The sequence below is a fragment of the Trachurus trachurus genome (assembly GCF_905171665.1).
Source record: "Trachurus trachurus genome assembly, chromosome: 12".
Lineage (NCBI taxonomy): Eukaryota > Metazoa > Chordata > Actinopteri > Carangiformes > Carangidae > Trachurus > Trachurus trachurus.
In genome coordinates this window covers 28,136,137-28,162,608 of record NC_139908.1, presented here as the reverse complement: position 1 = coordinate 28,162,608, position 26,472 = coordinate 28,136,137, and the positions used below count along the sequence as shown (strand labels likewise).

Here is a 26,472-nt window from a genome sequence, read left to right as displayed (position 1 = left end):
AACGAGCAGACCAGTTTAAAGGGATAGTTCAACATTTTGGCAAATTGGCCCATCGCCATAATCGCTATAGTCATAGCAGTAGGTTTGTTACCTTTAGTTGTCGCTATGTCGCAAGCTATTTTTAGAACGGTGGAGCAGAGCCGCGAGCTGCTCAGAGCTACGCTATGGAGGCTCATGGGATTTCTTGGTTTCCCTCATCAAACTCATCAAATACACAATCCAACAACTCCACAACGCTCTGGTGGACAAGTTGTGACCTGCACATTCACCACGATACGAGATAATAACACAACGTTACCAGACAGAGTTGTTTTAGAGGTAAATACAGAGTCTGCTTGCTGAAAAACTGTCCCTGAAGGCAACGTGCATCAGCGGTTTTGCATGAATTTCCCTCTAAAACAACTCTGTCTGGTAACATTCTGTTATTATCTCATAGTGTGGTGAATGTGCAGCTCACAACTTGTCCACCAGAGCGTTTTGGAGTTGTTGGATTGTGTATTTGATGAGTTTGATGAGGGAAACCAAGAAATCCCATGAGCCTCCGTAGCATAGCTATGGCAGTGGGCCAATTTGCCAAAATGTTGAACTATCCATTTAAAGATGTTGGCAAGATCCCTCACCTTTCCATCAAAGCATCTTTAATCTAAAATCTTTCAGAAACCAAAAAAAAAAGAGCAGACCAGCTTAACACAGCAACTGCACAGTTATGCAGAGGTGAGAAACAAGGCAGAGTCTAAACTTCTCTCTTCTTTATATTTTCCCAGAATTGGACCAGCAACTGTTTGTGGGCACCAGCAAGAACAACACCACCAACGTCTGGGGAAAGACTGAAAGAGATAGAACACTTTCATTCCCACATGTGAAGGAATGACAGGAGTAATAATTATACACATTGCATCAGATTAACTATTTGTTCCTGTGTGCACATGCAAACCTCACTCCATTTGGTCACAAATTCTACAACACATGAGAGAGCACTGGTCTACACTACCAAGCAACAATCAAACACATGAATATGTAAAGAAGGCTAAAAACAAAAAGTGGAATCTCCACTCCCACTTTGGAAACCACACCATTAACTGCATTATGGAGAGTGACTTCAGCTTCATTTGTGAGCTAAATGCTGACTGCGGCATGCCAAAATGCTTCATGGCACTATTTATGGTCTGATGCTTGTTATGTTTACTTGCTAAGATACAGCAGGCTTATTGGTGCTCATTAAAGCACAGATGAGGCTTGTGGAAATACATAATAAAATATTGAGCAAAGACATGGGCGTGAGAAAGTAAATGCAAATAGCTCTGCATGAAACTGGTCAGAATGAATTTACTGAAGAGAAACAAATATTCAACCAATGTCCCAGATATAGGAAAAGGTGAGGAGTAGCAGATAAAAGATTAAAAAAAGAGGGAATTTGTCTAAGAAAATTGTCCAGACTCTTTCAACAGTCGTATAGACAGTTTAACTAGGCAGACTTTCATTCTGGAGTTGTTAGGGAGACATCCCAGTGCTTTCTGTACACCAGTGTCTCACTCTGCAGTTTGAGTCCAATTAGGAAAAGTACTGTATGTGCACTGGATTCAGCCTTCAGGTTGGTATCTGACAGCTTTAGTATGAAAAGGCTAATCTGAAAGAGCACAGAAAGGAGCTGGACAGCTTGAGACAAAAAGACAAAAGACAAAAATGAGAGGAGAGCAGTTCCCACCAACCTGTTAAACCAGAGAGCAGGACTGCAGTTTGAGTTTCTTTTCTGAAAGCTTAAATCCTGTCACAGAAAATCTCCTGTCTGACTCTGGAATTAATGTTCAAACCACTACTTTGTTACTGAATGATCCACTTCTTACCAAGCACTGATTGAATTGGCAACTGACCCGTTACCAGTTAATCGTATTTGCAAAATGCTCCCTCAGCTGTTTCTTATAAGAAACACCTACTTCTACAGCCGCTTGTTGCCCTGTCCCAACTGTTTTGAGATGTGCCATCAAACTCAAAAATTACATTTCTTACAATGTCTTAGTTTAAACATTTCAAACAAAGTGCTAAATGGATTTGGCCTATTTAACATTGATGTTCTGGGGATGTTCTATATCGTCCATACACAAATCTAAATCTGTCAGCAGTTTGGGAAAGACCTCTTCCCACTGCCACCAAATAGAACCAAAGAGTAGCACTAAGGATAGAGGGAGTACTATGGAAGCACAAGAAGGATTCAACCTCAGGAATTCAGCTGTCAGGATAACACACTCTGAATGGCAGGAGGAGACGGAGCTGCAGCTGAGATGTGAAGGAGACTTACCAAAGAACCACTGAAAAATAGATCACAACGCCAACTGACTCAGCTACTGTTCAGCTGTCAAGACTAATAACACAAACGGACAGCTGGGTTTATGGCTGGGGTGGATGATGTTAGAAGACGAGCCTCACAGAGGGAACACACACACACACTAAAGAAACATGCTTGAGAAGCAGAGGAGAAAAGAGGGACTGACACAATTATTTTTGTATCAAACCCAGAGAATTAGACTGGATTTTGTTTATTACAATTTATTCTGTGTGTGTGAGATCCCATATGAAAAGGTGCAGTTCCCTTTTCCTTCACAGAATGGTCTTAAAAAAATGCTTTGGTGGAATGTGACCAGCTACAGGTTACCTCTGTTTGTTGGCCTAGCCATTAGTATACACTCCCAATCCACAAATACAGGTATGTTTATGTTATACCACAATACCATCCACACCATATCAAAAAACATCCAGTGGCAAATTTGAAATCAGTCAGATGGAATTTTGATATTTTACTATATATTTGATTTCCATTCATAAAGCTATCTTTCAATACATTTTCTCGTCATGTAGCATCTCTTATTTGTTTTACATTGTCCCACTGTATTTGCACATGTCATGTTCTTGTGCAGCTTTGTTTTCATGATGTGACTGGTCTCTTGCAACAGATCTCTCTGCAGCAGAATGGCCATGTGATTGTGGACCCATATGAATCAACATGTTCATATTAAATTGATTTATTTTGCAGCCCCACAGTGTCCACGCATGCTTTCAAATTATTAAAAGCAGCTGCCTTTTTCACAAAAGCAGTCAGCAAGCCATGCTTGTATGCAGATCACATGAAGCATCGTCACATATGGTTGTTGGATTGTTGGAGCAAACAGCAGATTAATTTGTGGGTCCTACAAGAGTCACTGTCTTCGTTTCACTTATACAAGTACCATATTTTCTGGACTATAAGTTGCGCTTTTTTTTTAGTAGGTTGTCTGGCCATGCGACTTACATATCAAAAATATACGCCATCAGTGACCACAAGAAGGCACCGTCTACAACTTGTGACAACTGAGCGCTGCTACTGCACCATCGAAACAAATACACGCCCATAAAAAGACAAAGAGAACACAAATAAAATGCCACCAAAAAGAAAAGGCTTCTTTGGAGATGGAGAGCACAGCTTCACGGCAACCGGCCGGATGTGCCATGCAACTTTCCAGCAAGTCATTGGATGGTCCCTCACCCAGGACGGGCAGACGTGCAATAGATGTTGTATGCAGACAAGAAAACAGTTCTATAACACAGAATATGGAAAAACATGGAAATGGAAAAATAAAGGCCGGACTGACTGATGCTGATGGTGAGTCTGATGACAGAGACGGGGTTTCATCTACCTCCAGAGTTGGAGGAATTGTTTAGAAGCAACACCGAGGATGATGAATTCAATGGATCCAGTGATGCATGTTGCATATTTGCTTGCATGTTCTCTGGGGTTGGTTGAATGAATAAAATGCCCCCCCCCCCCCAAAAAAAAAAAGCAACTCACCAGGTCTGCAGCGTAAGCCGTCAGCAGTCAGCTCTTGTCCCTCTGGACACACACAGGTGTATTTGGGCGAGTGTTTGTTGATTTGTGGAGCAGGTAGACACATGTAGCTACAACCTCCATTTTGCCCTTTTTCTGAGCACCAGTTAGTACCTGTCAGGGTCAAGAACACGCATTAAAAGTTTGGCATTCATATAGAACATTTCCAAACTACATTAAACAATATAAAAAATAAAAAACGTCCATCAACCCAGAGGTGATGGACTTTTGAGCATGAAAGACTTTCTAGGATTTTCCAGCTCAGACCCTTAATATCTGTCCATTCATCCCCCTGCTTAGTATTAATTAGCGCTCCACTCCCTCTCTTAGGTTCTTACCCGATAGCTGGATCAGCTCATGATAGACGATGATGTCCTGGGGGTCGTTCAGGTTGCTGGCCAGAGTCACCACGTCGGAGCCTGTGAACTTGTTTGCGCCGTAGATGGCTTCATTTTCACCGTCTGTCCAAAAGACTCGATCCTTGGGACGAGACAGAAAAACACAGCTCATCCCACAGCTCCATGGTGATCTGCCTACAGTCTGTCTACAGTCTGTCTACAGTCTGTCTACAGAGGACGTGAGGAGGAGCAGCAAGGCCCAGACAACATCCTGGACAGGTTGTGAGACTGTGTCCAAGGGCTGACTAAGATAGGGAGCTGTTAAAAACATCTGCCAGTACTTCAAAGGGATACACCAAAATTTTTTTTTTTACGTGTCATGCCTCACTCCCGAGTCCATGACCAGCAGATAGACACCATCCTTTCAACTGTGCGTGCAGTAACAAGGGAGATAGAGCCGTATCGCCCGTAATTAGCTTAGCTCAAACACTGGAAGTGTATAGGTAGTGTTAGCCTGCCTCCACCTAAAGTCATCAGAGAAACTCTTCAGCAACTCTAAACGGAAACCGGCGGGCCGATCTTCGTCTCAGAGCTGACAAAACTCTCCGGTAAGGCATCTTGAGCGGTCAAATGCCGCTAACGGGACGAGATCGGTCAAAACGGAGGGTTCAAGCAAAGACGCTTTATTTTGGTTCAAGCTACATCGAGGGTAGGTTAGCTTCCTATTTCAAAGTAAAAGCACAAATTCTATCGTCATGGTTTTCTGTATGTAAAGGGCAACGGGTGTTTTATTTTGTGAAACTAACCGGAAGTGCGTCGGTCACAACGGCTAGCTTGAGTAGCGCCGAATTCGTCCAAACAAAACTGTAAACAGCTGGTATTTAGACAGATTAACGACACACTGCTTTTTTAATTTTATTTATTTAACCTTTATTTAACCAGGCAAAATCAATTAAGAACAAGTTCTTATTTACTGATCTAAATGGCTACTTTCTCCCCTAAAAATGTTTGAAATGTTGATAAAGTGATATATTTACAGAGTTTAGAGCTAAAATGAAATCAGCTTCTGACTGCTGATTTCAGCTCAGGTAAGAGGCAGGCTAACACTACCCATAACCTTCCAGCGTTTGAGCTAAGCTAATTATGGGCGATACGGCTCTATCTCCCTTGCTACTGCACGCACAGTTGAAAGGATGGTGTCTATCTGCTGGTCATGGACTCGGGGGTGAGGCAAGACACAAACATTTTTTTTGGCGTATCCCTTTAATATGGACAGAGACAATTAATTAACTAGTGATGTCCCACATAAAGGACAGCATTAAAGTGGACCCCATCAGTGCACTTTTAGGAAGGACCGGTCCACATTTGAGGCAATTTCATCCGTCATCCACTCAGCCTTCACTCACCTGGAGAGCATAATAGACTGGTATGTCTAAAGTCTTTCAAATCTTACATGTTATTCAGTAGTCTGTGTTGATATTCTTCACGCACATTTCTGTTAAATGAGAGTTACTCCTATGGTGCAACCATGGTTACATTTTATGGGCTGTAAGTCTTGATTATTATGACCTGGACTCTTGTCCCATTTTCTGATGAAGACTCAAACTTTTAACAACTTTTAAATTTTAGACTATGGCTGCATCTTGGCAGGTTCTATGTTCCTACCAATTTTCATCAGAGTAGTAGCCCAACATGGTGGGGTTTGAGAAAATTTGTAGGTGTAGCCGATGTCATATCTGGCCCTCTGCGTTGTGTTTATCACGGCCTGCCCTAAGTGGGGTTCGATCCCGCGACCTCCCGCACCGGAGGCGACGATGCCAACCTCTTCGCCAAGAGGTTGACAACCACTTGGAGGGTTGGTTAGCACCTCTTTTATGGGTGGAGTGAGTGCACATCCGTTACATAGGCGCTATTGAGGCATTTTATAAAATACAATCGGGTCCTCACTCCCTTTAGTGAGCTTGGGCTCTAATGATGGGCAGCAACTGGATTATGAGACAAACAACTAAACAATAACAGAACAACTACTAAAATCAGCTACACAATAAGTGTGTGTGCCATTCACTATAGCAGCTGCCGTACCTCAAAAACAGTGAGAGCAAAGGGGTGTGCCAGGTAGTCTGAGGACTGCAGCACTTTCTTCCTGTTGTCTCCATTGAGATCAACACTGCAGAGCATGTGGAGCTTAGAGTCCACCCAGTACAACCTGCCTTTGATCAGATCTGGGAGAAGAGAAGGTGTTTTAAGAAAGAAGGAGAGGGTGAATAGGAGTAAAAATAAATGAAAGATGGAAATGGAAGAAATGAGAGGGGAAAAAAAGATTAATGAAAAGAAAACAGAATTACAGAATTGTTTTCTTTTTAATTAACACAGCTTTAATTATCCTCACAGGGAGAATTCAATCAGCTAATGTGAGAATGTGCTTGCAGTCAGGAGTCTTTAATCACTGGTAAACAAAGCTCATGAACTTGACTAATAAATACGCCACTACAAGATGTATATAAAACTAGTAATGTTCCCATTAATGCTGCAAATTGTAAAGACTTGTTATTACTGGAGCTGAATCAGAGTGTCGGCACTAAAAGAAAAGGTGGCAGTTTAAACTGAAGTACTGAACAAAATGCAAAATAGTGGATAAAATCTAGACACTAAAATGGAGTTGAGGTGTCAACAAAAGTCAGTTTGAAGGGTTGAGGGTTAAGCAGTGCAAATATGGACCATGAGAAAAGCTGAAGTGATGCTGAAGCATGGATTGAACAAACATACAATGGCAGAAAAAATGTAAACACCGTTAACTGAAGATATGTAAGTGGCATTTGAAAAAGAAAAAAGATTGAGGTGTAAAATGTCACTGTTAAATCCTGAAACATGTTGGTGGAAACGTTAAAAGCAGCAAGATGAAAAACATAAATACAGAATTTCAGGTGAATGGTAAGCGAAGGAAATGTACAGCCATGCTGAGGGCAAAAACAGCTCATGTGTGCGTGTGTGCAATCCTACCAAGAGTTATTCCATTAGGCCACTGGATGTCTGTTGCAACAAGAACCTGTCTGTCCACTCCGTTCATACCAGACTTCTCAATCTTGGCTGGTTCGCCCCAGTCAGACCAGTACAGAAACCTAGAGGACATGGACACACATGTATGTACACATTTGAAAATGCACACTGTCAATGGGAGAATAAAAGGTTTTCATCTGAGATAATGCAAACAACAAGCTTTCCACCCACCCTGACAGTGGATCCACGGCGATGGAAGCTGGTTCTTTAAGGCTTCTGTTGAACAGAACTTTCTGTCTGGTTCCATTGAAGTTGGACACAGAAATGGTTTTGGTGCTGAGATCAGACCAGTACAGGTTCTTATAGATCCAGTCCACAGCGATTCCAACTGGAGTCTGGACGTTGTCTATCACTTTTTTATGGGTGCTGATGTCCCCTCGTTTGTCTAGCACAGTGCTGTGATGACAGAGACATAGACAATGTCACACAAACTGTTCAACATACACTACTCACAAAAAGTTAGGGATATTTGACAAGAATATCCCTATAAAAAGTTCATGCTACAGTGATATTCTATCATGAACGCAATGGTCATTTCTTTATCTCAAACAAAAGCTAACGACAGTGGTGGCTATAGCACAACCAAAATCTCAATGTCTCAATAACTTGATGTCCCTCTTGTATTGAAGCCCCGACATGAGAAATTGTTCCACCAGTCAGTGCAAATCACGCGAGATTTGCACTGACACAGGAAGAGCAGTGAACTGAGACACTGGGAGCTTCCGCTATAAACAAGCTTAAAATATAGACTTATTTCATTTTTTTCAGAACAATTTCTCGTGTCGGGGCTTCAATACAAGAGGGACATTACAGATGAGCAGTATGGAGGTATTTGGATGTTTTTTGGTGTGTCTTTTTGGACAAAGAAAGTTGGTATCCATTCACAACCATTATGACAAATACTGCTGGGCAAACCCCCCCGTAACTCAGAGAAGGCACGGAGGACTCTGAAAATTCTCACAGCTCTTAGCTGACATGAGGGTGAGTAGATAATGAGTGAAATTTGAATTTTGGGTGAGCTATCCCTTTAAATTAAGTTCACCTGTAAAGGTTAGAGTGCATTTTAGGTGCATTCTGAAATTTAATCCAGCCAAACATCCCTACCCTGTGTATTAATCTGGAAGCTAATATTCAAACTCTTCAGTTCTAGCAATTCAGAAAAGATCCATCTCATTCATTCATATATTCAAAATATGAGAACCAAATGGAGAGAACTTGATTAATTCCTTTTCCCACATGAAAATTAAAGATTTTTCAACTTTTTTTTTTTTTTTTGCTGTCCCGTTTTTGTGGCTGTATGTCGGGTGTAATATACCTATATATGGCCTTCCGACCCAGGTCAGCCCAGAAGATCATCTGCTGGTCAAAGTCTGCGTCCAGAGCCACTGTGTTCCTCTGCTGCTCCACAATCTGAGTGTACTCCTTCCTCTCCAGACCCAGTCTACGGATGTCACGGCGGTTAGTAAAGATCAGGCAGGGTTCTTTACCTGAGGACAGGAAAGACTTTGTTAAAGAAGAAACAGAAGCTGAAGGTTCATCTGACAGCTCATTTCTTCAACATGGAGCTCAGGTTTCTCTATGCCTCTTACTGATGCTGGGCACTGCAGCTTCTGATAGAACTGGCCTGAGGAAATGTTTAAAACTGAACAAAATGTTGTTAAAGTGTGTGGTTTTTTTTTTTATGTCGGAGCAGAGCAAGTTTATGGTATGACAAAAAAAAATTCTAATTGAAAGAAGGCTTTATAGGCTGTGTTGCTGGTTTACTTGGAAAAAACATGGATACAGTGATGGCCTTTGTAAATGAGTAACAAAAGTCTTTTCATTGCAGAAACAATGGTAGAGGATCATTAGCCATCTGCATCTCCAGCTAAGCAACATCAAGCCTTTTTGATCAGATTTGGGTTATCCTTTATTTGCATATGGTTGAAGATGTTAAGGTCCATTTCTAAAAATTAGGGTTAGTATGTGCTGTCACAGTTAATTTTTTCACAACTACTTAAAGGGACAATGAGGAGCTTGCTTTTGGTTATAAAAGAGTCTCATGTTAATGTGGATGAATCTACGTTACCACTATCGTTTTGTCTTTATCGTTATTGTGTTATTACTGTAGGGGTCGACTCGCCCAGCATTTCCTACTTTCGGTTTCCCAGACGCTGCCTGGCGAGTCATGGGAATAACGCCGCCGAATCGTCGTTTATGGTCGGGACTACGACGGTATCTGATCGTCTTCAAACCTCCGACTTTCATTCTTGATCAATGAAAACATTCTTGGCAAGACGTCCGTCTTGCGCCGGTCCAAGAATTTCACAGTGCACACGGAGGCTCATGGGACACAAACACTTTGCTTTCCAAAACTCCTCATTCGTCTATTGCCATAATACCTACAATCATAGGGGTAGGTTGATTACCTTTAATTATCGGTGCATATTGTTTTGAGATCCACAGGGCAGAACTACTCAGCAATAAATGCTCAGAAATCGAGTATGTTTCAATTTAATAAGTTGTGGACTTCAGAAACCATCAAAAAGAAAAGAAATAGGTACCTGTTTTTAGGGCAAGATCTACTTGCTGTCTCAGCTTTTATGTGAGCGTCATGTGAATTTTATAGCTTTTATGTGAGATTTTTTCTGTGAGTTTTTACATGATCCCGCTCTGTCCCGGTTGCTGCCGTAGTGTCCTTGGGCAAGACACCTTACCCACCTTGCTCCTGATGGGTCGTGGTCAGCGCCTTGCATGGCAGCTACCGCCATCAGTGTGTGAATGTGTGTGTGAATGGGTGAATGTGATGTACTGTAAAGCGCTTTGGGTATCGTTCAGGTATAGTAAAGCGCTATATAAATACAAGACCATTTACCATTTACCATTTACATTGGTGTTTGTATGTCTAACTGTTTAGAGCCCAAACTAATGGCAATTTTCTGCCCTTGTGATAGACAATAAAGTTTTTTGAATTGAATTGAACTGAAATACATGAGGAAAAGTCACGGACTGGGAGACCTGCTGTGTAAACAAAGTTATTTTACACAAAAAAAAACCCCAAAACCATTCCTTTAACACGAGAACTGCCAAGACAGTCTGACGTCTTGGCAGTTCTCGTGTTAAAGGAATGATAAAAATACAGTGGATTAACAAAACGTCTTTAGTTTCACGAGAAGAAACCAGTGACAGAAGCAAAAAGAGGCATGTCTTACATAACTCCACTTGTTCTCTAAGTTTGAGGGCTGACGATCTTGTGCTACGTTCTCAGCTGTCCACTCACCAACAGCCTTGCAGACTCCTGTGGTGGGATCCATCTGGTATCCATTGTGGCATTCACACTTGTATCCTCCCTTCAGATTGATGCAGATCTGACTGCAGATGCCAGGATTCAGGCACTCGTTGATGTCTGCAAACAGAGGAGGAGGAGGTGAAGGGGGGAGGGGGCAGATGAAAACAGCTGCTGTCTGACATGTTTAATTAAACAGGTCTGCTGAATGCTTCGGTCTGGGTAATCAACACTCTGCTCTGATGCAAGTAAAAGATGAAAACCTGTCAAGGCGCAAAGTACACTGTGTTTTTTGGGACCAAACACTTTTTCTGTCATTCCTATGATTCCTGTTGCACGAGATTTAACTGCTGGGAGCCTGGGACCTAAAAGATTTAAATGATTCCTTTGATTGCTGTTGACTTTTTGCCAGAATGATCTCATCAGAATTAAGCGTACATATTCAAATATTTCCAGGAGTTTAGCTGTGATTTTACATCAGGGAGTAGATTAAGCGCTATTATGCAACCAGGGAGGTTCATTCTAGATGGGATTATTCACATTTCCCAATATTCAAAAGCAGCATTCGTGGCCAAGATTGGCTCAGTAACAAAACGTTCGGCTCAGCGCCTCCTGAACATAACAGAATTTCAGCTTTTAGAAAAAAGATTACAACATAGCCGATCGCATTACACACTAAATGCTTCAGAGGCCAGAAGTGCTCAATAAGCATATGTACTGGCTATAACTCGCACAAGCAGCCAACTTGATGTCTGACCCAGCAAGGAGGGTTAGTGAGTCACAAGAAAGAATCAATTTGTTTTATTTGCAAACAACGCAAAAATAGTAAATTCAGATTTTAAATTAATTTTGGGAGTTGTGAAGACATAAGGTTATGATTCTCCTCCGGTGCATTTTCCATCTCAGTGATAAAGCAAGTCTAAGAACCACTGTAATTAAATGGTTTTCTGGATTAACTGGTGATAAAATGTGTGGGAGTGAGAGGGATTTTAATTTTAATGGCAAATAGGCCCATTGACCAACACTCAAAATGGCCGACTTCCTGTGTGCTTTGGACAACGGCTGCCAGAGACTTTATGGTTTCCATCCACCAGGTTTAAAGGGATAGTTCACCATTTTGGCAAATTGGCCCATTGCCATAATCCCTATAGTCATAGCAGTAGGTTCGTTACCTTTAATTGTCGGTGCAAGCTATTTTTAGAACGGCGGAGCAGAGCGGCGGAGTGGCGAGTTGCTCAGAGCTACACTACGGAGGCTAATGGGATTTCTTGTTTCCCTCATCAAACTCATCAAATACACAATCCAACAACTCCAAAACGCTCTGGTGGACAAGTTGTGACCTGCACATTCACCACGCTATGAAATAATAATGGAACGTTATGAAACTGTCCCAGAAGGCAACACGCATCAGCGGCTTTGCATGTATTTACCTCTAAAACAACTCTGTCTGGTAACGTTGTGTTATTATCTCATAGCGTGGTGAATGTGCAGGTCACAACTTGTCCACCAGAGCGTTGTGGAGTTGTTGGATTGTGTATTTGATGAGTTTGATGAGGAAAACCAAGAAATTCCATCAGCCTCCGTAGTGTAGCTCTGAGCAGCTCACGGCTCTGCTCCGCCGTTCTAAAAATAGCTTGCACCGACAATTAAAGGTAACAAACCTACTGCTATGACTATAGGGATTATGGCAATGGGCCAATTTGCCAAAATGTTGAACTATCCCTTTAATATAACCCCATGCTGTTGGGGACATCAAGTGGGGTCATCTCATTTTCAAATCTCCTTCAATGCCAACTACCAATGACTCAACACATTTATCAAACTTCATACAACTCGTCTGGTAAAAGAAGTGCTTTCTACAACTGGTAAACATTGCTAATCAGTAAAATGATGCAGTGTTTAACAAAATCTAATTTAATATGTGAAGCTGTCTGCAATGATTTTAAGGTCACCTACCTCCACAGGTCTTGTGGTCAATGAGCTGCAGTCCAGGTGTGCAGTCACACTCAAAGCCAATCACCATGTCCTTGCAGATGTGAGAGCAGCCGCCATTATTTAGGAGACACTCATTTAGATCTGTAGCACATGAAGGAAACCGGCATCGACAGTTTAGAAACATTCATCTGAGAATGTGATAGTTATGGTCCAATATGCATTTGTCTTAAATTACCGCCAATTTCCTGTTAATTCCCATAAATTCCCATAATTCCCATAGAATTTTGCAACCCTATGTAGGATGCAAGGACACTCTCTACAAACATATTGGTGGGTCTTCTTTATAATACTGGCTGTGTTTCAGGTCCAGTTTGGGCCATTGGAAATGTGCACCCACTGGTACTTGAAACTGGCGACCACCTCCACAGCTGCTACAATCACCTCCTTTGTCTTCTCCACATTGATGCAGAGGTTGTTTGCTCTACACCAGTCCTCTGGTCCCCCCCCCTCCTGTCTGTACCCAGATTTGTTGTTGTGGGGAGATTAATCCCACCACGGCTGTGCCATCTGCTAAACTGACAGGGCTCCGGACACATTTCTGTGGGAGTCACTGTTGAAGGAGATGGACGTCCTGGACTTTGACGGTCTGTGTTGACGGTCAAATTGGAAACTTTCCATGGGAATTAATGGGAAATAACTGGAAATTGGGGGTAATTTAAACATATCCAAACATGAATGTAAATATTTTGTTTTGTCATAAGCAGACATCCATGCAAAATAATACAATTAAAATACATAACATTTCAACAGATCTATTTGTGAGTAGAACTTTACCAAGTTTTAATTCTTGGATGAGAACAATCAATTCTTTTGCTGAACAACAAGGAAAATCAAAAAGTAAAATGAGCCCAAAAGTGTGGCCTCCAGGGTTCAAGCAATCATCTGTGCGTGTGATGGAGGAATGCACAGTGCAGTAGGGGGCGTGGCCTATAGCCCTGCAGTTAGCAGTGTGCTGTGTGCATGTGATTGAGGAATAGCAGATATTCAAGTGTACTTGCATTAAATCTGGTTGTTTTAGCCAAGATTATGCGACAATATATTTTCCCCAACTATATTTAAGTTCCAACCTTCAATTTTGTAAATTACGGATTTATTCTCGTTTATTCCCATATATTCCCGTTAATTCCCATGGAAAGTTTCCAACTTTGAAAATCCCTAGGTCCAAGCAGCAGCAGTTTGTTGACTAAAGTCTGCAGGGAGACCAGGCAGTCCAGGAAGAGCAGTCTGAGTGAATGTGGTTGGACACTGATCTCTACTGTGCAGCTTTTATGATCAAGATAACTAACACGACTGCACACATCACTGGTAGACAGGACAAGTGCAATCTGTTTATCCTGAGTGCAGTTTACCCACAGCAGTAAAAAGCATGACTAGCGCTAGGTTACTTGAGTGTAAGAATGTGAGTACATAAGACAAGACATTTGGCTGTTCTTTCTCATGAGGAAAGACAAGTACAGATCTTTTTCTTTTGAGCTGCTGTTTGTTCTGGATTTACAAAGATACAGAGCTGGGTCTGCTGTGGACTATGCCCCATTTTCTTAGGAGTAGGACAATAGAAAAAAGTCTCCTCCCCTTAACTCAACACCAGTACCAATAGCTCAGCACCAACTGCACAATATCACAATGATTATTGACATATGCCAAGATATGACATGCCCTCTAGTTCAGATTCAGATGGTTCATATTCTGATGGTGCAAAGCAGAGTTTTTTGACCCATGAAGAATTATTTGACATAAATCCAACCTCATGCAGATTTTCTGTGTCCTGCAGTTCATTTCTAAAGTGCACATATTATCAGCATCCATGTGCAATAGAGAGAGATGTCATGTAGTTTAACCCAGTTTGTCTAGAGAACCCTGGTGTGCAGCGACCGCTTTATATAGAAGGAATACAGAAACGTCCGGTTCATACAATTCCAATTTCAGAAGTCAATGTTTTTTTATCATCAGCTCAGGTGCCATCTACACCTTTCCTGCACAAACCACTCTGCATCTCTATTTCCTCACTGAAGATTGTAGGGAGCTGCAAACAGACACCGTTTATAAACCGTTTACAACAAAAGCACAAATGGTCAAAGAGTGACGGTTCTTCCACTGGACAAAAGTCTTTGGTTTAGGATCGACACACTACTCTGCACCCAAGCTGTGTCTGCTACAGGTGGCGATGTTGGTGAAAAGTTTGGACATGTGAGCTTCACACAAACTCCACATTGTGTCTTTGTATGTATGTGTTTGTATATGTCTTTATATGTATATGACTATATAGAGAGATAAAGATTAGTGATAATATATTAGAATAAATCTATATATGTATATACTTATACTGTTTATCAGAGAGATAAAGATTAGTGATAATATATTAGAATAAATCCAGCTAGATAAACTCATAAATTAATTTATTGTATAGATTATAATGACAAGAAAGCTCGATAGATAATTTAGGAATAAGGGGTGGGAGTAAATAAGTTTTACTTCTTCCCACTCCTTTTCGGATATGAAAAAAAAAGAAAGAAAAAAAGAAAAAACCTAATTATCTTTATTTTCAATTATTTTATTTTTGTTCATGTGTTGTCTTTGCAAAGTTTTTATTTGTTGTGTCTGTCCATTACTGTATTATGTTTTATTTCTTTTAACATGTCCAAAATAAACTAAACTAACTAACTAACTAAAACTTCTATAAAAATAGAGAAAAAGCAGAAAATAACAGATTTCTATCACATTGAGATCTGGGAGTGACCTGCTCTACTTTTCTCTTAGACTTCTTACGGTACATATCTTCATAGCATGCCAAGTTTTTTTTAATTACTCACTGCATTCCTTGATGGGTTCATCACTCCAGTCGGGACAGTCCCGGGCCTTGTTGCACACTTTGCTCATCTCGATACACTCCCCGCTGCGACACTTGAACTTTTCTGGCCCATTACACTGAGTCACTGTAAAGAGACATCACTGGTTATTCACATATTATAATAGCTCACTCTTTAATGTCCTGTCTGTTACTGAACCAGGCTTTACTTCAACTAGTTTCTTCCTGGATCTGTCTTCAGAATTACCACAACATCTTGCTAAGAAAGCAAACAACCACATTTTCAGAAATCTCTAAGTGTTTCTTGACAGATTCATCGACTCTTCACAACCTGAACTTCAGCAGGTGTGAGATTCTACCGCAGGGTTGTGTGTGACAAAACAACATACTGTAACTACAAAAACATTATTGCCAACATGTATTCACTGATGAAAATGTCAAGCTCTGCTCAGTCTACATTTTTGTCTACAGTTTGTGTTAAAAACTTTGAAAAAACAACATTTCTCACAGCTGAGTGGCAGTCTGCCATAAACCTGTCACTCTTTAAAATCAGTTTGGAAACTTAACAGCAGGAGGTTTTTCTGGTAAATGAGCAAAAAAATAAAAACGCATAACAACACCAAGCAGTGGATTATGACTTTTTTTTTTAATCTGTGTTAAAATACATGTAGAAAATATACAGGAACTGTTTACTTGACCACCACATCTGCTGTATACTAACACACAGCATGTGAACCCCACGGTTAAATGTCAAAATAAACACACACTCAAAGATAAAGGTTTCTTGCCCGACAGTTGGACACACAACGTACTATTTTTGCAGTTGGCTTCATCTGATCCATCGCTGCAGTCTCTGGCACCGTTACACTGTCGGCTGCCCATGATGCAGTTTCCATCATCACATTTGAACTGATCCGCTCCACAGGTGCGTACAGCTGCCAAAGACACGCACACACACACACACACACAGACACACAAAGTAAAGCTGAATACATTTCTCAATTAGCCAACTGCTTAAAGGTCCAGTGTGTAATAATGGTCAAGGTTTACTGGCAAAATCTGAATCTACTACCCATGAATATTGTGTATAATCACTATAAAATAAAATTGGTTTGGTTTTCGTAGCCTTATAATTCTTCTTTTATATATATATACATATACAGTACTGTAACAAGGGTCTTGATTTAGAGAGTGTGGCCATCTTGCGCCGCCATGTTTGTACGGCAACCTGAGCGAGAAATCCAGCCAGTCAGAGAGCACGTTTCAAGAGTTTGGTGTTCATAAATAAACCAACCAAGAAGGAGGAGGAAACAGCAGACATGTGGTAAAATGGTTTAGATCTTCACCTCATGGCTCCATTCTCCTGAAATACTCCCAGTTGTGGTAAACACGTTTTTTTGTCACCGTCACTTTGCCGATGGGAGGGGTGATTGCGAGTGAGCGCTGTAAACTAGAATCTCAACACTAGATATCACGGTTTTCCCCGCATTTTACACACTGGACCTTTAAATCAAACCAACAGCTGTTTTTAATGTTCAATAATTCTTCTCAAATCTCAAATGTAAGAATTTGCTGCTTTTCTGTCTTTGTGGACTGTGGTTCTGAAAAACAAATAAGTCATCAGCTTGGGTTTGTGATGACACTAATGACTCATCACTAGTGTGTTTCAAAAGACCTGACAGTTGACAGTTTCCTTCTTCAACATGTCTTTTATCAATTGGAAAAATCTAGACTTCATGAGCATCACAGTTACAGTATACTATACAGTCTGGAAATAAACCCTATACATCAAGCTGCAGCTGCAACTTAACAGAATGTGGTAACTGCTTTAAAATGCTCCATGTCCAAAGTGTGACTGGTCATCTGTATTGTACATACGACAGTTGGCTTCATCGCTGCCGTCCTTGCAGTCAGGGTCTCCATCACACCTCCACTTCTTGTGAATACACTCTCCTGAGCGGCACTGCATCTCGCTGGACGAACATTTGGCCGGTGGCGTCGGGTGGCGGCCGCAACGAGACGGAGACTCGTCGGACTGGTCCTAGAGCAGCCGGATGACAAGAGAGATTTAATAGAGAAAGAGAATTGGATGATGCTCATTACGAAAAACAAGTTACCGTTTGCCTGTTTATTGTGTGTCATGAGAAAATATGAGGATGTAAGTGAGAATGTCTCGTTTTACCTCCACTAGCTTTTAGCTAAAGAGAAGCATAAGAGAACCCATGATGACAAATCAACCATTCTAGTTCTTCACATCACAATATCGGCCGTTGCATGAGTTTTTCCAGTGTTCACAGAGACATTCACTTACATTTAGAGCAAACCTAATTGACAGCATCCAAACAAAGAGATCATGGCCAGTCCACGCCGTTCGACAGGTGATCAAGGAGATGACAGCACAGATCAGAGCAGTAAGCGCTCACATCCCATAGATAATTACCCTCTTTAAAATTAAAACTGGGCACTCAGACAGAATGGGATCAAGAGGAGCAGCGGGAAGAGTTTCTCACACTTTCATCATCTCAGAGTCACTGACTCATGTGGGAGCAGATTAATGGACTGTGAATGTGGTGTGTGTGCAATGTTTGTGTGTGCTCTCCATTACTGTTTAACAATGACGCAGAACTGGCTGAGTGTGAGAGAGTACAGGGTGGGGAGGACAATGACCTTGTTATTGAAGACGGGGGCGTCAACGTTTGCAACATGTTTTTATTGTCTTGTTGGGTCGTCACAGTGTAACTACACAGCTGATTAACATGTATGCAGCAAAACACAGCAGCACTTGATCCGCCATGTGAAATGTTATTAGATCCACTGTGTGTGTGTGTGTGAGAGAGAGAGGGTTAGGATTAGAGAGAGAATGAGCAGGGGAGAGATTGGTCAATAACCACTTGATGCTGAACTTGTAGAGTCAGTGTGTGTGTGTGTGTGTGTGTGTGTGTGTGTGTGTGTGTGTGTGTGTGTGTGTGTGTGTGTGTGTGTGTGTCTTGTGATATAACCCTGAGCAATTCATTATGTTGAGGGCAAATTTACAAGAAAACAGGGGCAAGTGTGTTTATGTGTGCTGCATGTATAAAGTAATTAGTGATATGATAAAGTGATGCTCAATTTCCCCTAAAATACAGATTAAAATAAAACTTGATTTTGAGTTTTATATTTTTAAAAAAAGGTATCTTTGACTTTGTAAAGTCCCTGCATTAAACTCAAGTCATTTATAAGCTTAAGATTACGTTTTTGTTTGTTGCGATTGTAGTGCAAAGTAGAGACCTTGAGGTCAGGAAAAAGCAGACATGTTAACCATAAACTACTTAAAACAATTTGGTAACACTTTAGATTAGGGAACACATATTCACTATTAACTAGGTGCTTATTAATATGCATATAAGTAGTTTACTAGCTCCTTATTAGTAATTATTAAGCACGTATTAACACCTTATTCCACATAGCCTTAATTTCTACCTCTATTACACCATGAATTAAGATTTTTCCTGATATTAACTCCTAATTATGGCTTATTGTAAAATAATGCATTGTTGTTTCTGAATAATGATGTGAATAACCAGTGGGTTATTAGGGCCTTGTACAGGGGCAGTAGCACAACAACAGTAATTCTTCCTTTATCACTCTGAATTAGTAGTATTAATGCATTAATTTACAATGAATAAGCGATAATTAGGAGTTAATATCAGGAAAAATCTTAATTCATGGTGTAATAGAGGTAGAATAAGGCTATGTGGAATAAGGTGTTAATACGTGCTTAACACTAATAAGGAGCTAGTAAGCTACTTATATGCATATTAATAAGCACCTACTTAATGGTGAATATGTGTTCCCTAATCTAAAGTGTTACCAACAGTTCTTCTACTCAGAGGGAAGGTTATACTGAGTAGAGAACAGTAGCAAGGTCAAATGGCTCTCACACAGTAAGTCGTAAACATGAGAGTGTGAATGATGCACCACATCAACTCTAGTTGGCTGGTACACCAGTAGATGGGTCTCTTCTGAACCTCTGCATCACTGGTCACACCAGGTTCAACATGAGAAATCTGAAGAAATGTGAACCTCATAGCAATGTATCATGTTTATTCTTCATTAGCTGTGACCACAACTTTACCACTATATGACATGTATCTTCAGAGTCCATTCATAAAATTAGCTTAGGATCAAAGCTTATCCTTTTACCTAAGCGGTTTTACTGAATTTGCAATTCAGACAGTTGTCTTGACTTCCCAATGTTGGGAAACGTTAGTGTTTAGTGTGTGTTTTATGTACAACTAGCAATCTGCATGCCTGAATTTATGCTCCATGTGATTGACACTCACCTGACAATCAACATCGTCGTCACACACCCAGCTGGCGGGGATGCACGACGAGTTCCCGCACTGGAATTCACTGGGACCGCAGGAGGACGGCGCACATTCCACCTCATCCGAGCCGTCGCCACAGTCGTCCTCACCGTTGCACACAAAGTTTTGCGAGATGCAGCGGCTGCTGGCGCACGTGAACTCGTTCGGAGCGCAGGTGATGTTACCTGGAGGCGGTTGTGGAGGGAGAGGATAAAATGTGGGAGTTGTGGTTAACAGCTGTGTCGCAAAAACAGAAACAGCATTTACTTAAAGGGATACACCAATATTTTTTTTTTGTGTCTTGCCTCACTCCCGAGTCCATGACCAGCAGATAGACACCATCCTTTCGACTGTGTGTGCAGTAACAAGGGAGATAGAGCCGTATCGTCCTTAATTAGCTTAGCTCAAACACTGGAAGTGTATAGGTAGTGTTAGCCTGCCTCCACCTAAAGTCATCAGAGAAACTCTACAGCAACTCTAAACGGAAACCGGCGGTCGATCTTTGTCTCAGAGCTGACAAAACTCTCCGGTAAGGCATCTTGAGCGGTCAAATGCCGTTAACGGGACCAGATCGGTTAGCTTCCTATTTCAAAGTAAAAGCACAGATTCTATCGTCATGGTTTTCTGTATGTAAAGGGAAACGGGTGTTTTATTTTGTGAAAGTAACAGGAAGTGTGTTGGTCACAACAGCTAGCTTGAGTAGCGCCGAATTCGTCTGAACAAAATTGTAAACAGCTGGTATTTAGACAAATTAACGACACACTGCTGATCTAAACGGCTACTTTCTCACCTAAACATGTTTGAAATGTGGATAAAGTGATATATTTACAGAGTTTAGAGCTAAAATGAAATCAGCTTCTGACTGCTGATTTCGGCTCGGGTAGGAGACAGGCTAACACTACCTATACACTTCCAGAGTTTCAACTAAGCTAATTACGGGCTATCTATCTCTCTATCTATCTCTCTATCTCCCTTGTTACTGCACGCACAGTCGAAAGGATGGTGTCTATCTGCTGGTCATGGACTCGGGAGTGAGGCAAGACACGAAAAACACGAAATGTTGGCGTATCCCTTTAAGCAATCCAGCCTTTGATAATAACAATAATAATGTACATATATAATGAGAATCACATTGTACAGGCTTTTAGGGGGTTACTACTTCTTCTTCAGTGATCCGAGCTGCTTTATTCATATTTGATGATGCAGCAGAATATCATGATATGCAAAATCACCTTGGTCCAAGAAGAACCTGCTCCATGCATCTTGACAATCTACCGGTTGGAGTGTCAATATCTAATCAGACTCAAGTGTAAAAATACTTCAATTGCTTCAGTAGCTTTCAGTGGTTTTACAGTTTTTTGCTTTCTCTCTGTACACAGAGGTTGACAGAAGTACTTCCTTTTTAACTCTTTAATTATTTGAGCATCACTTTAAAAGCTCAAGACTTTTTCAAGCCTATAAAGTAGGTGCAGCTATGTCCACGTACCACAGTTCACCTCGTCCTCTCCGTTGTCGCAGTCCTTCTCTCCATCACATTTCCAGAAGACGGGGATACACTGGGTGGAGCCTGCTCCGCAACTGAACTCGTTCACACGACACGTCCTCATGTCTGCATGGACACAAACACAAAATACTCTGTCAATGTTGTTTACATTCTTGTTCTGTGTCAAAATGTTGGTTTTACTGCATTTTGCTCCTTTTCTTGGATGAAACATTAGCCTTGCTGTTTTAATTAACCCTCCTGTTGTCCTCCTGGGTCAAGGAAGGAAGGAAGGAAGGAAGGGAAAAACAAAGGAAAGATAGAAGGAGGGAGGGAACAGATTGGGTCAATTGGGCCAAGAAGGAAGAAGTAAGGATGAAAGGAAGGAAGGAAGGAAGGAAGGAAGGAAGGAAGGAAGGAAGGAAGGGAAAGATGAGAGGAAAGCAGGAAGGGGAAAAGGAAGGAAAGCTGGAAGGAGGGAGGGAACAGATTGGGTTAATTGGGTCAAAAAGGAAGGAAGGGAGGGAGGGAACAGATTTGTTCAAGGAAGGAAGAAGAAGGAAGAAAGAAGGAAGGGAGAGGAAAAGGATTGTGGAAAGAGAGATGGAGGGAGGGAACAGATTTGTTCAAGGAAGGAAGAAGGGAGGAAATAAGGAAGGGAAAAGGGAAGGAAAGAAAGATGGGAGGGAACAGATCAGGTCAATTGGATCAAAAGAGGAAGGAAGAAGAAGGAAGGAAGGAAGGAAGGAAGGAAGGAAGGAAGGAAGGAAGGAAGGAAGGAAGGAAGGAAGGAAGGAAGGAAGGAAGGAAGGAAGGAAGGAAGGAAGGAAGGAAGGAAGGAAGGAAGGAAACAGATTGGGTCAATTTGACCCAGAAGGACAACAGGAGGGTTAAATGTTTGGGACGTCAGGGCAAACATTCAATTCTGATTTACTGCAAGGATGAAGCTTTACATTTTCTTTTTCCAAGGTGACTGATATCAGGTACAACAAGCAACTGCCACTGGCCAAATGCAGATCAGCCCACAACCTACTCTGCTGGGTTTAAATCTGGACACCAGATTTTGAATCAGAAAGAATTCAACTGAGTTGTACCAACTGACCTATTAGAGGCAGTAATGCGCCTGTGAGGCCACCAGTCTTCCACATGGGTTATTACTAATAGAGGAAGAAAGCTGCACACTGACTTTTTTTCATCCGAAATTGCTGCACGTAAAAAAATAAAAATCAACCTCATGTTGTGTTATCATGTTTATACACCGACTCCAAAACTTTCGTCCATCATTAAAGTTTTCGGAACAGGTTCGATCTTCTGCGTTTTTCGCAACCGTGAACATGCTTTTTGACCAATCACATCAGTGTTTCGAGGCTGTTAGACCCCCGTGGACATTGGTCGTCTTCTTTTCAATGTGTGGCTCCAGTAGAGCTAATAATCAAACTGAACCACTGACATAAATATAAATAAACTATGGAAGTGATCATGATAATTCTGAATCTGTCTCCTCACTCTTGATGTCCTCTCTGGATTGGATGGAAACAATTTTTTCTTTTTCCCTTTTTATTTCTCAGTAAGTGAGAGAACAACAAAATAATCCTCAATGCATGATGACTCAGTGTATAAGGTGTCTGTGCGTGATATTTCTGTCGGGTGACGGTAGGGCTGTTTGATTTTGCCCAAAAATAAAATTGTTAAATCTCTTTTTTGGCCTATTTTGTCTGAGGAAAACAAGTGGCCTAATAAATATGCACACCTTAATATAGGGTGTTGATCACTTTGGCCACACCCTCCTTCAATACACAAATACACATCACCTCATAATGCTTAAATCCAACAAACATTCAAGTTTATATAGGTTGAAGTTGAAAAATATGTATAAAAATGATATTAATATCATAATACTCACTTGCCTAATAATTCTGCACACAGTATGTGCTTTGGAAACATACCTAATAACTAATGTGGGTCCATATTTGTCGCTTATACAAAAAGAGGAAGAAAAAAAAGAGCCAGCAGGAACAAGAGTAGTGATTAATGGTGTCATCCCACAGCTGCAGTGGCTCTACTTGTTGCCTTTCGAGTGCCTTTACCCCATGACAGCAGAACCAAAAATAACACAAGGACAGAACAAGGACGCGGGATAACCGTGCGCCAGAGGAGCTTGTGGTATAGTAAATGCAATGCTGGGCTGGAAGTTACCGCTCACAAGATGTTGTGGTTTCCTTTAGGTATACAGTGTTTTTTCTCTATTTGAGAACAGTTAGTGGAAACATTTTAAATATTCAGCAATTTTTGTAGAGTCTGGAGATTTTTGCTCAAAAATTCGTACCCGTGCAGGGAAGTTACATAGTGCAGTTTCAGCCGACGCGACCCGGCTCAGGCTGCAGCGGCAGCACCATTCATCCTATTAAACATTTTTCTACCATTGCAATGAGTCTGGAAACATTATTTTAAGGCCGAAAAACTCCGCAATGTTACTTTAAACACTGAAATACCAATAAACCCATGCATCTATGCAGGTAGAAATGTACAAAAAGCGCTATATAAATGTAAACCATTATTATTATTATTATTTTTATTATTATTAAAAAGAAGCAGCAAAGGTTATAGGAAGGTGTATTTCACAAAAATGCTGGAACATATTTATGACACTCTCAGTGTAATATCAGCACCTTAGCAGTCATATCAGAATATCTTATTTTGATGATTCTGATTCTCTGCTCCAGATGGAGAGCTGGCGCAGAGATGAATAAGGAGCATTTCTGACTGTCTTCATTGTGATTTAAGCGTTTTATTGTATTATTGCAAAGATTTTCACCCCACAGGAACGCATGTTAACACTAAAGACCCAGTCCTCCTAACTCGGTAGGACACCAGTAGAAGCACAACCAGGCTGTATGATCCCAAACTGCTGATCACTTCCTTAATATGACACTGACGCAAGGAAACATGCAACACAGTATGACTCCTTCACACAGAAACAAGAAGTGTGTACACACACACACACACACACACACACACACACACACACACACACACACACACACACACACACACACACACACACACACACACACACACACACACACACACACACACACACACACACACACACACACACACACACACACACACACACACACACACACACACACACACACACACACACACACACACACACACACACACACACACACACACACACACACACACTTCTTTAGATTCCATTCCATGCTGCCAAGTCACGTGTAACAGCTGGTCAAACAGTACAGTGATATAACAGCTTTAGTAGCTGGCTTGACCTGCACGTACACAGCGACAGCTATGACTGGAACTAAACACAACCTTAAAAAAAACACACACACGCACACAGAATATGGAGTCCTTCAAGACCTTCAGTTGACCGACACACTTCCAACCCTGGGCCTAGGTTGGATCATTTAATCTGCATGAGTACAGCCCCAGGTGGCAAGTTGCCAGGTCTAAAGAGGGAAACCTTAACTGGCACAGCAGGATTTTCACTCATTCAGCTTCTCAACAGGCAACTCAACTCGTGAATAATTGTGAAAATGTGGGTTGAAGAGGTAATCCAGATAAAATTAATCAGAAATAAACCTAAGAGTTCCGTCCCTCAGCTGGGATATGAAAGCAGAATTAGAAACAGATTGGTACTCTGTGACTGTATTTTCCACTCCATTGTTCGGGCTCCTTACCCACTTTCTTTTTGTCTTTGTTATGCTGCAGGAACACAGGAGGGCCTTGGCAACACCACACAACTAACTGCTTTGAATAAATTTGGTGTTTCATCGACTCCCCAAACAGCATCACTCCCATTTTGGTAGAGAGCAGCACAGATCCGTATCCCAGAGTGCAGCAGGGATTTGCCCTGACTCTAAGATGTAGTGTGTTCTTTTCAGCCTGAGGCAAAGAATTTATTTTTATATTGTTTTCAGGTTGGTGCACTCAACCTGCTTGTTGACACGTTGAGAGGCACATACACACAAGTTAGAGCTGGAGTCCATCCCCATCATGCACTGCTGGGCTGCCCCAGCAAACACAGATGAGGAGCGGTGATTCTCAGGCTCTGCTTTACAGCCAGTGTCTAGGTTCGAAAATTGGTTGTATTGTTCAAGATTTCATCCTGTTTTTGTGCATATTCTTTTCCATTCCATCTCTGGAAAGTCACATTAATTCGTTAAAGACAGCGTTGATAACGGTGCCTTTCTTCATGTCAGTAAAGATTCTGCTACAATATTTTTTGGGGGAAAAACACACCATCTCTAGCTCTGTGCATCTACTTACAGAGTGGGTTCAGGTGTGAAGTCAAACTCTGCTATTAGTGGCAATTAGGGCTGGGACTCGATTAAAAAAATTAATCAAATTAATCAGAGGCTTTGTAATTAATTAATCGCAATTAATCGCATTTTAATCGCATATAAATATTTGACCTGAGAACAGTGAGAAGCATTTTTTTTCACATGGATTTTAGTATACCATTGAATGACTGAATACATAAGCTTAAGCATTCAAGGTGGTACTTAACCAAGACCAACAGACTAGGGATGCAAATTATCGATTAATTCATTAATCGATATTTGATACATACAGATTAAATGGTCTTTCCTTCCAATACACTATGATGATTACTGTAGTATTTAACTAGGCTACTTAAATCACAGTAGCATAAACTGATTTGTTGAACTCAGCCTGATGAAACATTAATAAAACTCAGTAACCAATCACACAGCTCCATGTTGTCCCTGTGTGATGTTCAGGGACAGGTCAGGACAGTCTGAAGACAGACAGCTCTGAGGGTGAAGTCCTATCATAATGAGATGAGATGCACCTGTGACAGTGACAGGTCATAGATATAGCGCTGCAGCTGAGCAATTAGCGCTATATAGCGCATTTAGCGTGCGCCCGTGTCTGTGTATCTATGTGCAGGCAGAGATCAGAGATGGTGTTTTAAATAACCATGCTAGCGTTTCACCAGCTCTCATCTCTGCCAGTCAGCCTCTCAAACCGCTGCCTCTCTCGCGTGCGGGGGCACCGCACGCAGACACACGTGAGAAAAAAAAAATTAAAAATTAAAAAAAAAAAATTTACTAAGTGCGATTAAAATGCGTTAATTTTTTTAACGCGTTAATGTTTGTGTAGTTAATTAATCGTAATTAATGCGTTAAAGTCCCGGCCCTAGTGGCAATAAATAAAAAGAGATTAAAGGGATAGTTCAACATTTTGGCAAATTGGCCCATTGCCATAATCCCTATAGTCATAGCAGTAGATTCGTTACCTTTAATTGTCGGTGCAAGCTATTTTTAGAACGGCAGAG

At 41.1% G+C, this 26,472-nt stretch overlaps 1 protein-coding gene across 1 annotated transcript in view; it reads right to left on the bottom strand.

Annotated features, from left to right (window-relative positions):
• vldlr (very low density lipoprotein receptor) overlaps positions 1-26,472 on the bottom strand; it is a 50,438-nt gene that overhangs the window by 8,834 nt on the left and 15,132 nt on the right. The window contains exons 4-16 of the mRNA XM_083983755.1: positions 21,150-21,272; positions 19,640-19,848; positions 17,196-17,358; positions 16,130-16,252; positions 15,322-15,444; positions 12,473-12,592; positions 10,511-10,636; positions 8,567-8,738; positions 7,423-7,647; positions 7,195-7,313; positions 6,277-6,416; positions 4,195-4,336; positions 3,821-3,970 (exon numbers count right to left, since the gene is read on the bottom strand). Of these exons, the coding sequence (XP_083839881.1) occupies positions 3,821-3,970; positions 4,195-4,336; positions 6,277-6,416; positions 7,195-7,313; positions 7,423-7,647; positions 8,567-8,738; positions 10,511-10,636; positions 12,473-12,592; positions 15,322-15,444; positions 16,130-16,252; positions 17,196-17,358; positions 19,640-19,848; positions 21,150-21,272 (1,935 nt within the window). The remainder of the gene's footprint in view (positions 1-3,820; positions 3,971-4,194; positions 4,337-6,276; positions 6,417-7,194; positions 7,314-7,422; positions 7,648-8,566; positions 8,739-10,510; positions 10,637-12,472; positions 12,593-15,321; positions 15,445-16,129; positions 16,253-17,195; positions 17,359-19,639; positions 19,849-21,149; positions 21,273-26,472) is intronic.